General features: G+C 46.6%; 1 protein-coding gene across 1 annotated transcript in view; it reads left to right on the forward strand.

Annotated features, from left to right (window-relative positions):
• The window catches only part of csmd2 (CUB and Sushi multiple domains 2), a 204,109-nt gene that overhangs the window by 165,371 nt on the left and 23,651 nt on the right, over positions 1 to 15,087 (forward strand). The window contains exons 44-49 of the mRNA XM_077008705.1: positions 599 to 744; positions 855 to 935; positions 2,618 to 2,731; positions 10,141 to 10,329; positions 12,220 to 12,366; positions 14,503 to 14,691. Of these exons, the coding sequence (XP_076864820.1) occupies positions 599 to 744; positions 855 to 935; positions 2,618 to 2,731; positions 10,141 to 10,329; positions 12,220 to 12,366; positions 14,503 to 14,691 (866 nt within the window). The remainder of the gene's footprint in view (positions 1 to 598; positions 745 to 854; positions 936 to 2,617; positions 2,732 to 10,140; positions 10,330 to 12,219; positions 12,367 to 14,502; positions 14,692 to 15,087) is intronic.

The following is a 15,087-nucleotide window of genomic DNA, read 5'->3' on the forward strand; positions in this document are numbered from 1 at the left end:
TGGTCTCCCAGCCTAAATGCATTTAACCCTTTCACACCCCTGGGACAGTGACAGTAGCTGGTGGGATATGAATACAGGGGGAAACCCCAGATGGTATGGACTGATCCACCCTTTACCATAGTACATAATGCACAGACTGCATCTCTGAGCACCAGAACATTTCTCAGTCACTTTTAGACAGGGCTGAGGTCCCACGTGACTACGTGCAACGTTCACAGCGGTGACGGGACCAGCCGCAGGGTAAACTGGGTCCCGGCAGCAGGCCAGCCGCCCGCCGCCCACCGCCCGCCCCGGCCCAGGAAGCGCTTTTGTGAATGTGCAGGACAGGGTGTAATCTCTGGTGTGCGCTCAGACACACGCCGGCAGATGGTTTCTAAGCAGAATGGCTGGCTCTCGTTAGAACTGGAATCAGGACGATGCCAAGCTGCCCACGCCATGCTGGCGGGTGGGGTGGGAGGGGCCAGGACAGAGCACACCGTCATCTGCACAAATTCTGCATTCTAACACCGTTTAGCAAAGTGCATTTCTAAAAACGTCAGAACCCCTAAAAGGAAAGTTGGATCCCATTTCCTTTTTTTTTTTTTCTTTTGCAAACCAGGGACGGGCCGCAGGAGACCGTGCGGAAGCTGGGCGTGTTCACGGAGGGCGAGCCCAACGATTCGCCCAGCAGCACCTCCAATCAGATCCTCATCCGCTTCCGGAGCAGCTCAGAAAAGGGCGGGCTCTTCAAGATCAACTACCAAGGTATGGCCCCCTCCTGCCTGAGTGGTAATAAAGACGCGTGTGATTGCTCTACTTCCCAGGCTACGTGATTGCTTTATTCATATTCATTGCGGCTTTCTCTTTACCTGCAGCGTACAGACTCCTCTTCTGCTTGGCCCCCCCAATCATCCCCAATGCTGAAATTTTGATGGCCAGCAAGGAGTTTAAAATAGGTATGTGTGCGAATGTGCTGCAAGCCTCTCTCATACAGACATGCACACATCCAGTCTTCAGTGTGCAGGATTAAAGGCCTGTCGTATGGGCACTGTGGCCCGATGTAAGCGGAACATTTTGAACAGGGACGGATGCAGCCAGCTCATTTTCAGGCATGAGCACCTCTCATTAATAATGTTCCCAGAATAGCAAAGGCAGCCACACACACACACACACGGACACACAGACAAACCTCCCTCAGCACTAACAGATTCCCTCCTCCAGAAGTCGCTTTAAGGAGAGAAAGCAGCTTCACCACCAGGGCAACAAATCTCACACGGCTCCGTCAATATGCTGACTCACTGACTGAGATGCTTTTTCTATGGCGCCTTGGATAATTTAACAATCAAATTGGTTCATACAGAATTCTCAGATTCTCAGTTCTTGCAGTTATTATTGTGTGGCATAAACCAGCATGATTGCCCTGAAATTATTAATTTATTTATTGGCTTTTTTTTTTTTTTTTTTTTTGCTTTGCTTTTGTCTTTCCACTTTGGTGCTGCTGATAGTCAATACTAAGTTCTGATTGCTCAAGTTGCTGCATAAAATAAATGCTCTTTTAGAAATATTTTACAGTTCATAAAAACATTTTGATCTGTCCACCGTTTCCTGAAATAACAAATCCTTTGTTCATATCCTTGCTTACATTCATATACTTCCCTATAGAAATGTTCCTCACGCTGACCTTAAAACCAATTGGTCTGCAATTGGTCAGCCACTGTTATCACTGGGTTCTGAAATCCGGCCTCAACTCTGACACTGGTCCGCTGACTCTGAGAGCAACAGCTCCGGCACTCTGAGCCAATACAAGTGACTTGTTTGGGCCAGTACAGACCTGGAGAGTGACGCCCAATCACAGCTCTGTCCAATCACGGCTCCGCCCACTCGTGGTTCCGCTCAATCACTGCTCCGTCCAATCACGGCTCCGCCCAGGTTTAAACGGCATCTATCTCTGGCACTAACCCGCTGTTTTGATCATCGATTATGCACCACATTAGCTTCCTTCAGTGCTTTAGCACAGGCTGTTGTCTCTGTAGCGAACACACAGGCACTCATGCGCAGACATGGTGTCTGTGGATAATTAAGTACGCTCTGCAAGCTAGTCTGTTTACTACTGCAGTGTTAAAGGCTATATTATAAACATAGTGGCTAAATCCAACAAAATGGTTCCATACTTGCATGTTTGATTGTAATGAGATATAATCAGTTTAAGCATCACTTAGAGTAGCTTGATTGTCACTGTGTGCGAGGTTTCCTTCTTTGCTTTGTCACTACTATAATTAAATGGATGGCTAACAAAGCCTTTTTGGGTATGTCTCCAGGTAGATTGACATGCTGTAGGGATCAAAATGTACTTCACTCTTCCCTTAATTACACCATGATGCAGTGTGGCCTCAATGACCCCACCTTTGTCTTTTGCCCCTGACCCTGTGTTCTCCCTGTCAGGCGTTAGGTCATACGGTCACCAAAGATCCTGATCCATTTTTTTTGGTGCCTTCCATTATCCCCTAATCCCTCCTGAAGTTTGTCTTGATCCAGCCCTGGGTTAAATTCACTGTTGGTAAATCAATGGCAAATTCCAGCTCCAGTGTCCAACCCCACCATTACTTTTGTGCTTCTCGCCCTCTGCACCTCTCCGTAGGTGACATAGTGCGCTACAGGTGCTTGCCAGGGTACCAGCTGAGTGGAAACAGCATCCTGACCTGCCGTCTGGGCACACACCTTGAGTTCCAGGGGCCTCCTCCTTCCTGTGACGGTAAGCCTCCGAATTTGACCTTTTGCTGTCTTCCAGCAGTTTTTTTGAGTTTGAGTTTGATACCATAGTCCCGTCTCGCCGTACCCTAAGGAAAAAAAATGTGCAGTTTTCCATTTGCCTGTTGATGCTGGCGTAGTAGGAGCATATGGGACTTTGACGCGGATAGCGGGAGAAGACGGGCAGCGTGGAAGCGGGGCCTTGTCCCCAGCAGTCGCTGGCTAAGCCTGACCACTCTGCTGGGTTGGCGGTCCCCGCAGTCCTCCTGCTGTCTTCATTTGGCAATTCCCATAGAGTCCCTCCTCATAAACTGCCCAGTCCCCCCTCCTACCCAGGCAGTGGAGCACTGGTCCCCGAGCTGGCAGTGACTCAGCACACGCAGAGACAGCTGAATAAGCTCACCGTGAAGGCTCGCTATCAAACGCTAATTTACGCCAAAGCAGCTCCATGAAGAAAAAAAAAAAACAAACAAAAAAAAACTCTTGCTTAATCTCACATGTTCATATATACACACTGTAAATGAGTAATTCAGTATTCAGAGTTTTGTTTCTAACTTAGTCAGCTGTCAGCTGCTCCCAGCAGTAGTTAAATCCATACATGTAGGGAAATGGACAGCACACTGAAGTAACTTAAATTATTCATAACAAATAGTCCATCATGGCTAGTGCTAATAAATAATTTATACTAATTAACAATAAATCACTTTGAAGTCCATTTTTCTAAACGTATAAATTCCTATAAGTGATTGCGTCTTGTTATTCCTGAGAGTCGGAATCTTCATCATACTGTAGATGTCTTAAGTCCACCTTCTTCTTCTTCAACATGTAACATGACTGTAAATGGTCTTTTAGTACATCGTACACACAGTATGCTCTACATTTTAGTACACTGTTGAAGTACTTTATATTTGAAGTTTCTTGTCAAGTATTATAAAGAAGCTGTACCTTACTCGGCTCTCCAAGACTGCGCTTGTACACACACAATGACAAATAAGGTTTCTCCCCCCGTGTTTGTCCTCGCTCAGCATGGGAGTAAATGTTGATGGGCCTTTCTGTTTACTGGCAGTGAATCGTGGGAAGGATTGCAGCTGTTTTTCAGACTTACAGGAAAGCCTGCCGAAGAGCCACAGGCTAATAAATGCAGCTAATTATAGAGAGGAAACTAATGTTCCTGGTTTGTGCAGGTTTCAGGGGGGTAAGAGGGCGGGAGGAAAGCCTGCCTCGCTCTCCTGTAGCGTGGTGAGGGGCAAAACATGCACCTCCTCACCCTTCACGGCAGAGTGCTAGCTCAGAACCGCTGTAATTCATCTTAGCATTAATTAGGTGTCGGCAGCTAATCGCTCCGGCTATATGAAAAGGTCTTTATATTGAGGGCCAACAGAGCCAGCTGACACCCGCTCCATTTGGTTGGGGTGCTCCCTGACTGTCAGTCACATTAAATAGGCCAGCATCATCAAACAGCAGTAAGGGCGAGAGGCCGGGAGAACGCAAGGGAGAGATGTAGGTGTAGAGCAAGTGAGATATCTTCAGGTGTCTGGCTTTGCCCTATAAAGATGAAGGATAATTAAAGAGAGGGATGAATGTAGGGAAAGAAGCTCTAAAATTTCAAGGTCGATTGTGTGGGTCGATCCCTTTATCGATGCACCTGAGGAATGTATGTTGATATATATGTTAGACGTCATGTAATCTTAAGAGATACCATAAGAAAACCGCATGAAGAAAATACCCTGGAAAGAGATGGGGACAGTGGTGTGTCACTCCAGTAAGGTCTGAGTCATATGTGTTAGAAAAGGGGAATGAGGGAAAGGACGTGTGGAGAAAGAGGGAGTGAGAGAGGAGAAAGAAGGAGTGAGAGAAGAGAAAGGAGGAGTGTGAGGAGAATGGAGTGAGAGAGGAGAAAGAGAGGGCACTTGGGGGAGGAAAATCTCACCTCATTGAAATGCAAGGGATATCCAGTCTGCAGCTGCACCCTGTATCAAACCACAGCCCCTGTCTCCCTCTGTCTCTCCCTCTCTCTCTGTCTCTCTCTGTCTGTCTGTCTCTCTGCCCCTTCTCATGTGCATCCAGTATCGTTTGCTATCCCTTTCTTGAACACAGTGTACCAGCGCACTCTCTCTCTCTCGCCTTCTCATCTTCCTCCAGGCCGTCTGCCCTATGCTATCTCCTCTTGACAGAAAACACCCACTTCCTTTAACACACACGGCGCAGACACAAAGATTTGGCCGGTCTCACACTTGTCTCGTCTAAATAAACCTCGTGCATCTTTCTTAGCGTTGACGTGACGTTTACCCTGGACGCACTTTGGCACCGCTGCGAGGGTCTGTTCTAGAGCAGAGTAGCATGAATTCTGCGGTCATGAAGAGCCCGTGCAGATCGCCCAGGCCTGCAGACCCACAGGGTGGTGCTCTGCTAAGCAGTGAGGCAGTACCACCCAGCATCCTGGCAAGACAACTGAGGAGCTCAGCACAAGAAAAAAAAAGTGGAAAAGTTCAAACTTACCAAGTTTTTTATTCAGTGAAAAAACCCCTGTATGTACGGAAATGGAGAAGTGAGCCTGGAACTCTGAAACACAAATGGAAACTTTAAATGGTTGCAGAGAGAGCGCTTCACGGAGCAAAAGCAAAAGAAGAATGGAGCAGCCTTAAAGTAGCTCCCGCACCCCAGGAATAGGACTGCTTCAACTGCCTGCACACCATGATCGATAACGTTCTTACTCTCAGAGACCTCCCTCTGAATATTCTGCCCTTATGAAAACCACTCCTGAACTAGACACATATAGATGGTCAGATATTATGAGCAGTTGCAAAAGTCATATGGTGGATTTATTGCAGATTTTACCACTAGTGGACAATATCGATTTGAAATCCAGAGTAAAACAAGAAACAAAAAAGACCCCTAATAATTATGTGAGATAAATATGTGCTAAATATGGGAAACTAACTTAGGGGAACTTAGGTGATGTGGTTTACTGAGATTCCTGTGCATTGAATATGTGTAAACAACAGGTCAGTATAAATAATAGGTTCCCTGTTTCCTATTACTGTAGTGAACGTCTTTAGGTTAGTAATGTTTGTACTTACAAATTCAAGAATGAGTTACAAGAATCAATGGACATCAATATTTTTCATGGTATTTTGTTTTGACAGTGAACAATTTTGTTTTTCAATATGGGCTGCCTCTACTGTGTTATAGCTAGAATTTGTATTGCAAATTATTGTTGCAAAAAGGTTAAGGTATAGCATATGCAGTTTATGTAGTGTTTCATATATCCACTACCGGTCTAAAGATAATGATATACACTACTGATAATGTTGTGTGTGTACTGTGTGGGGTACTGAAGATAGTGCCCTCTCTGTGTTGTCAGGAGCACTGACATTAATAATGGAGGACTGTGTCAGTGCAGGGCTCTTGTGGACATATCAGAAGTATTAGGAATGTTGATGTTTGAATTAAAAGACAGAGGGAAAGAGTTTGAGTGCCAGAGCTCTCACAAAAATGCTGACAACTCCTGGAAAAAGAAAAGATCGGCATATCCTCTCATCCGCATCTCTCTCTCTCTCTCTCTCTCTCTCTCTCTCTCTTTCAATCACACACACACACACACATACACACACGATCTCTCTCAATCTCCCATTTTCTCTCTCCCTCTCTTTGTCGGTCTCACTCAATCTCTCTCTCTGTCCCTCTCTGTTAGATACACAACCTCTCTCTCTTTCTCTCTCTCTCTCTCTCTCTCTCTCTCTCTCTCACACACACACACACATCTCTATCTCTCATTCTCTCACACACATAGCATCTCTCTTTTGGTCTCTCCCACTCCTACTCTCTCTCTCTCTCCTCCTCCTCTCTCACACACATCCTTCTCACACACATTAGCACGGGGAGAATGACTCCTCTTCTGCTTAGCGTCTGAATGCAGGAAGTCGTGCCATGGAGTGGAGCCTCCTCTACCCACCTCCTCTTCTCACTCAAATGTGCAAATCCTGGGTGTCCTTCTTGATTAGGTGCTCATCGTTCCTGCAGAACCCTCTCCCATCTCCTTCGTGTCACCTGTTGTAGGCCCTGTCTGCTCACTAAAAATCAGCTGTGCCTCAGTAAGCATGTGTGTGCACATTTTATTCTGTGTTGCCTTCAGCCAGACAACTGTTTCTGCTACCTTGTTTCAAGCAACACAAAAATGACTGAATATCAGTACATTTTCAGGATCACTGCATCACTGGGTTTCCAGGCTATTATTATTATCACTATTTTAATCTAGAGAAATACTAGAGAAAGAGACAGTATGGGCAGATAAGTGTGACATTCACCATTGAGAAGCTACCACAGTGTGCATACCATAAGTGTATGCCTGAGGGGGGGATTGATGCAACTCTAGTGGATGCAACTCTCCCCAAAGCCAAAGACCTAATGCCCTCTCTATTTCATCTGACATGGCCTTTATGTTTGTGTTGCTGTATAGATGTGTATGCTAATGAACTGTATGATGAAGTGACACTGATTGCTTAATGTCAGATGTCTCCTTCTGGAGGGGGTTAAACGGCCCTTAGATCATTTCAAGAGGCAGTTAATAAGGCAGCCTTTCTGACAGGCCTTCTCGCCTTTTGTCACATTCGGTGCCTAAAACTGGTGTTTGCATTCAGCCACTGTCAGTCCATTTGAAAGTGGCTTAGAGGATAAGAACGAGCTGAGCGCGCTAATCTGGCGGAGTGGCCCAGCTGAAGGGCCCGGGCGGAGGGCCATGCCTGCTGCCTCCTCCGGCTCCCTCTAGCAGTGCTGAGTGGCTAAACTGAGCTGATCGTCCAATACAAGCACTGAGTGAGCATTAGTAGCTGTCATTTTATGACTTGAAAGCAGCCGTATTAACGTGCTGACATTAGAATATTAGCTACGTGTAAGACGGATATAAGATGGAGGACGCGGCAGGCGGCGAACGCTTAGCGCTTCTCTTGCGTGTCGTAACGTGTAGCGCACGCTGTTTCTGCCACCCGCGTCACGCCTCGTCTACGTGTCCGTATGTGTAAGCACGACCCTCCGCTTTTAAAACACAAATAACACACACAGACAGCGTTCGCGTGCAGGAAGTGCGGCCGCGGTGGACCGCATAGATGCGTCACGATGAGGCGGTTTCTGCCCACATGTATTACTCTGCAGCGATGATGGGCTGGCCTCAGCATTCTGCTGCGATTATGGTCGTCACCGGCACATGCCGTCTTTATATCTCCCTGGAGCGCTGGAGTGGTCCGCAGACCCCTGTATTTTACCCTCGTAAAGGAGACGTGTCAAAGCAAATCTGCGCAGTGCAGTCTGGATTTGATATTTGCTTAGCACACAAACAGGCAGAGGCTGTGCAGAGGAAAGCTTAATAACACACTTACTCCTTTACGACTGTGTAATTTGTTCACAGCTACATTTCATAATTGAATTGATGTCACAATTATAGCTTTTTAAATTTGCTAGCGCAGTCAGTACCTGCTTTGCTCAGCGCTTTGAAAAGGCATTCATCCAGGTACACGCTCATGCACGTCTGATGAAAGCCGCAGCTCTCGGCGAGTGGACCGGTGCCCTCTGCTTCCGCCGTGAAATCCTTCAGCACATGAGGAGCGAGCCGCCCACGCAAACCTGGGGGATCCTGCCCCCTGTGCAAGGCACAGGTTAGACACAAGTTAGGCACAGGGTGGGCACAGGGTACACACAAGGTGGGAACAGGGTACGCACAGGGTGCACACAGGGGTATGCACAGGGCGGACACAAGGTTGGTACAGTGTAGGCACATAGTAGACACATGTAAGCACAGGATGGACACAGGGTAGGTACAGTGTAGACACAGTGTAGACACAGGGTAAGTACAGTGTAGACACAGGGTAGGGGTACAGTATAGACACAGGGTAGGTACAGTGTAGACACAGTGTAGACACAGGGTAGGTACAGTGTAGACACAGGGTAGGTACAGTGTAGACACAGAGTAAGCACAGACAGTGGACGTACAACACAGGGGCTGGCAGTAGCTCACCAGTCAGAGACAGAAGGCATGTTTGAGCCTTGGCTAACAGGGGCACAACCTTGTACAGGAACGATAAACACACAGGTTTTCAGTGTCTTTTTTAATCAGCTTCCCACCCTGAGACTTGGCTCTGCTCAGATTTTTGTTATTTGAGGACAAGGGACATTAATCAGCATGTGGGACATTGATTTTAATTAGCTAATGTTGTTTGTTTTTATTATTTACTTATGTTTAAGTTTAAACTATAAAGTAAATTACTTTTACAATTCATCGTATGTCAATTACAGGGATGTTTTCCTATTCCTCTAACTGATTTCCAGAGCAAAAAATATTTTTTGAAAGCAAGATAGTCAGCTCTTTTCCTAACCGTTTCCATAATTGCATGTTCATATCAGAGTAACCCGAGCCCATGTTCACCAGCTGAGCACGATGTCCTTAGCCGATTTATCTGGCAAGTAAAGAAACAGAAAATCCATATTTCATTTCCAAAACGTAAGTGTAATGAATACTTAATGTTAACAATTGTTCTGTCTGGCTCCTACTTTGCTTCAGTCGTGTAGTCTGTGGACCCTCATCCTGGACTCGTCATGTCGGGTTAAGGAGGACGGGCTAGCGGAGACACGGGAGATCTGGGCCGCTTCCTCTCACGCCGTCATTTGTATCTGGAGTCTCGCTCTGTATGCAGACAGCCTTCAGCGATGGGCTTCAAAGAGCAAAGCAGAGCTGAGCCAAGGTCCCGCGTAAAGACGATGGGGGGGGGGGGCTTCACAAACATGAGGGTTGGCACCTTTTTGTGGATGTTCACTCTAGCCAGGGGTACTGTGTGATATCCAAGCCTGATATTATACTTCTGTGTTTTGTTTTTTGTTTTTTTCTTTTTTTAGCACATGCACACACACAAAATCGCACGCGGACACACGCATGCATGCACACGTGCGCACACATACGCAAGTGGTCCTCGCCAGAGAAGGCAAGCGGTTCTCGCCAGAGAAGGCCTGAAGTAAAATGTCAAATACTATTTTCACGCTTTGTTTCATGTCTGCGGTCCTGCGTCTTGAGCTGGAGAGACAGTGGCGATGGGGCTTCCATGCTTCTGACCCCACGCTGCTCAGTGACTTGCCCCTGACTTGCCCCTGTTTTCTCCCATCGCATCTACACCAAGCAAATGTTACACTGATCTGAACAGAAAGTCAGAGTTGGATATGGATCTTATAGGTCAGCTTCACTTCCCAGTAGCACTCGTGCCTTCAGCACCATTCAGAAGACCTTTGCAGGTTGGCTATCCCAGCTGACCCTGGCTATTTGGACACCAGCATTGCTGCTACGTCTCTGCAAATCTGTTTTCTTTGTCAGATGCAGCAGAGCTTGCCGCCCATGATAATGACTGAACCAAATCTCTCTTATCCTGCCAGTGACCTGTCCCATGAACGAGGTGCTGACCGCGTCTACGGGCGTGATCCTGAGCCAGTCTCCGGGCAGTAGCTTCCCCCACTTTGAGTCCTGCTCCTGGGTGGTGAAGGTGGATCCAGGTTATAACATCTCCTTCACCATCGAGCACTTCCAGACCAGCAGGCAGTTTGACGAGCTGGAGATCTTTGATGGTGAGTGTCTCCACTGTGTTTTTAATCGCACAGATGTTTCTCCCGACCGGTTTTTACAAGTAACAGGCTGTTTTTTTGTGTGTTGCCATACCACCAGAATGTGTCAAAGCCATGGCCATGGCGAATTGAAGAGAGAAGCAAAGTTGTGTAAGAATTTGCAGTGGTCGAGAAAAGCACTCTCGTACCTTTGATGTAAGAGAGGCAGTTATCAAAAGATGGGCAGGACAAAAATGCGTGCCTTTCCATAGGTCACACAATGACAGGCCAACTTGAAAAGCCAATGGAAATAGCTGGAGTCAGTCAGGATTGTGAGAGTGCAGCTATCGGGTCATAGGCTGCACTGCGGATCAACAGGCTTCCATTTGGACCGAGATTAGAAACTGGATTACAGGGCCAAAAGATCAGCGCACATACACGCAGGGTCACCACCTTCTAGATACCAATAAAACAAGAGAAGATGACCACATGGGGGAGACAGTTTCAGGTTAGAGGCAGATAAAGTCAGCATGATTCAGTCTTTGTCAATAGCTTCCTTTTAATGGAGGCACAGTTCATTGATTTAATTAGTGGACTGAGCAAATTTGAACTGCATCAGTTGTCTTATTACAGTTCTGCATATAGTTATGTCATCTTATTGGAAGCATTTTAAAATAGTTGAGGTAAAATAACAAAGAACATACTCAGGTGCCAAAAATGTCTGAACCAATTGACTGTAAAAGGGGTATCTGATGAGATACACTTGTAGAGTTAAAATGTAAGTGTATATGCAAGTATATATGTGAACACAACATATAATTTAATGTCAATGATTTATCAGCTATTTGGATATAATGAGAGTTATGTCATATACATTTTGTGGTTCATTTCTCAAACCATGTGATGCATTTGAGACTTTGTCAAGCATATTTTGTTTGAAAGATATTTTGCTTAGCATACGAAGACCTTTTTAAAGAATATTAATTTAGCATTCCACTCTTTATCTGCTTGAACTGAATTATGGCTTAAAGCCCTGACTGAGATCATTACAAATAAAACTGAATTGTTCTTGGATTGCATGGTCAATCATTTAAAAGTAATTGTAATCAAAGTGCCGTTCCATGAGTGATTTACAGCCATGCCTGTTTAACATGTACTTCACAGACGTATTTGTATTCCAGTCACACTGGGCATGTGTGGTGTTTAAGACCTGACAGGCCATGAATGAGCTATCGGCTGTATTTCATACAGAACAGAAAGTCAAAGAAGGGCGAAGGAGAGTGATGCTGACTGCCTGTGTGGGAACTGTGCTTTCTTTTATGGCTGACAAAGCACCTTGGCTAGCATGCGTGCATGTCATTTGGACACAGGGCAGGCTGCTTCTTAAGGTGCCTGGCATGCTTGCTACTGATTACAGCATTTCATCTTGAGGTGGGGAACAGGCTACTCCCATAGGCTGCCAAATGCAACCTCCCACAGAGGCGTCTTTCCTATGGCCAGTGCTTCCTAAACCCTAGCTCGTTGTTTCTCTCTCTTTCACACACACACACACACACACACACACACACACACACACACACACACACACACACACACACACACACACACACACACACACACTCAAAAGAACTTCATTGTGAAGAAGGCCTTCTAGGTCATATTTGGACTGTTGTAAATTTATTGGAAAGGTGCTTGCTGGTGGCTTTGTATGTTTGATGTCTAATGTGCCGCTATGAAGTTTCTTATGGTTGTTACTGTCAGAAACACGGGTTGTGGGAAGTTATTAACTTGGAGAAAAAATTATAAAAAGTAAAGAAACAATTTATGCTGTAGTTTTGATTCAGATATTCATACCCCACTGTAAACTAAGAAGTATGACTGCTGTGTGCTGTAATCAAGCCCATTCGTTGGCAGGTCCGTCCAGACAGAGTCCTCTACTCATCACGCTAAGCGGGAACTACTCCTCCCCCCTCAGCATCACCAGCTCCTCCCATAAAGTCTATCTGCACTGGTCCTTCGACCACACCTCCAGCCACAAGGGCTTCCGCATCCGCTACTCAGGTGAGCACGGGCGGCCGATGGCGATCTCGGCTAACGCAGACGCGCATCCATAATCCCACCGACTCCAGATCGCTCGTGGTGACACTCGTGTAGTTCCGCCTGAGTTATTGTTGTGTAAATATTTAAAAAGTTTCCATATGCTCCTTATCATCAGAGTTTCTGAGGGCTGATTAATCATCCCCTGCTTGTGCACAGTGGGCTCTGTTCCCTCCCACTGCCAGCATCCTTAGTGCTGCGCTCCTCCGTGCTTGATGGAGCTCTGATAGCCAGATCAGTGACAGTGTGAGTTAGTAGCAGCAGCAGACAGGTTCTCATTCTCAATATGGACCACCTCGCCCTGTCCCATCACCCCCTCTACACACACACGCACACACACACACACACACACACACACACACACACACACACACACACACACACACACTCCTTCTGCAGCAGTGCCTTGGTGGGAGGAAAACAGATGGCAGGACAGATTCAAACTGTTCTACTGTTTTCTTTATCAATCCATCTTTTATCTCCATGGGTTGGCTCTCCATCACCAATTGTGTGCAAATTCCTGTTCTCCCTCTCTCTTTCCCTTGCTCTTTTTCTTGCTTTCTCCCTCTCTCTCTCTCTCTCTCTCTCTCTCTCTCTCTCTCTCTCTCTCTCTCTCTCTCTCTCTTTCTCTTGCTCTGCTTCCCCTTTGTCATTTTTTTCTTGTACCTTTCTTTTCCCCCCACACACTCTTGCGCATTAATATACTCCATGTGGTGAGCGACTGCTGCTGATTGGTGTGGGAGGCCTTTTTTTTCCTCTCAGTCAAGAGGGGGCGGAGGGAAAGGGAAGGCGGAGACTGACAGCCCGACAGGTTCTGCTAACACAATGAGAGAAAGACACAACGGTGACACCGAAGATTTTTGATTTTACCTAAAGCCCCTCCTCTGCCATTAGCTTTTTGCCAGCTGATGGAATAAAATGTTCCCATGTGCACGGCAGACGAAGAGGTGTGAAGTTCGAGTCCGGGGACACTTCCCTGTTCACCCAGCTGTAGGACGCCGGCAGCCAGGCTGGACCTAGCTGCCTCTCGACGTCAGACACCAGCTCTCTCTCAGAACAAGAGGGGCACGGAGGAGCCTTTGGCGATCTGCTGTCCTCTCAACCATTTTACCACTCCACCGAGATGTTCACTTAACGCCGTAACCTGGATAGGAGTTGTAAATTCCTAGATTTGTCCCCTATCCAAGATCCCACCCGTCGCTGCTAATGGATGAGTGGCTCACTTGAGGTATCCACATTTACCATCTTAATGGTGCAATTTGTCGGAGTCCCACCACTCATAAAATCTGAAGTGAAGCCCACCATTTCATTGCCATAACATTTTTTCCCCTGCTTGCCCACCCCTCTCAGTGGTCCAGCTTTATCTGATCGTCTGCAGTGTGCCAGAACACTTCAGTCCAGGAAGATACAGACATAGCCGCAGGTTGCCTTTGCCCTGCATTAGCATATTTATGGAGATGTAATGTGGTCGTTGCGATTAAATGTAATGGATGGGATGCATTTCTCTTCTGTCCCACTTCCTGTCTTATCTCCCAGTGCCCCTACTTACGTCATCCCAGCTCATATCGTTTCACGCGTTTACCCATCAGTCTGATCTGGCTGCAAGATTACTCGCCAAGGTCCCGCCTCAGTCAGGGAACTCAGCATGTGTTTAACTCCGGTTTTCTGAAAGTCCCATCCGGCACGAGCTGCTACTTTCTGCTCAAAACTGTCGGCTTGTTGCCGCGTGCTGAATTACGTCTGTTATTCCCAAGCAGACAAATATCCAACAAGTATACGTAAACAAATTCAGGGCGTGTTGTGAATCCGTCACTTTTACGGCCTTTTGTGAGCGTTCTCTTTTTTACAGCACATCACCAGTGCTCCTTTAATCACGTCCCGCGCTGCTGCATACGGCCGCTCTTCTCAACTGATGGTTTTATCCAGCGTTGCATTAATATGCAGTTTTGACTGAACAAAGTGAGGGACTGGAAGCAATACAAGATTTGCAGCAGACAAAGCTCAGACTGATGTTATTTTACTTCGGTGTGTGTGTGTGTGTGTGTGTGTGTGTGTGTGTGTGTGTGTGTGTGTGTGTGTGTGTGTGTGTGTGGGTTACAGCGGCGTATTGTAGTCCTCCTAACCCTCCGGTGAATGGCTCAGTGCACAGCCAGACAGGCACAAAGCTGGGAAGCACCTTACGCTTCAGCTGCGACCAAGGATTCCGCCTGATTGGTCAGAGTAGTGCCGCCTGCACTCGCTCTCCACAGGGCATCTACCAATGGAATGCACCCGTGCCCCTGTGCCAAGGTGGGTTAAAAGCACTCAAACCCTCACGTGTATGTTACACAGCCATTTGCTGCCTTTTTACCCCCTCGATCATCATCACGTCCCCCATTTTGGTCTGGTGTCAACAGGACCGTTGTGCTTGATTCGTATTCAGTGTTGGGTGATTGACTATGTCCATCCGATCGGTCATTACGATAAACAGGCTAACCAGCATCTTTAGTACAAATGTTTTTTTTTCCTAATGTTGTCCAAGGAGAGGAATAGCATGGAGACAGCTCTCTCCAAAGAAAGCTTTGCCATTTTCAGGTCAGCCTCTTTCCAGTTGTGAACTGTTCCATATCATTCCTCAATGAATAACAGAGCTTTTGTGCAAACGTGAGGCGGGTTTTAATTTGACTTGGAAGGTGTGAGATACTG

This window comes from Brachyhypopomus gauderio, chromosome 6 (genome assembly GCF_052324685.1).
Source record: "Brachyhypopomus gauderio isolate BG-103 chromosome 6, BGAUD_0.2, whole genome shotgun sequence".
NCBI classification, from domain to species: Eukaryota; Metazoa; Chordata; class Actinopteri; order Gymnotiformes; family Hypopomidae; genus Brachyhypopomus; species Brachyhypopomus gauderio.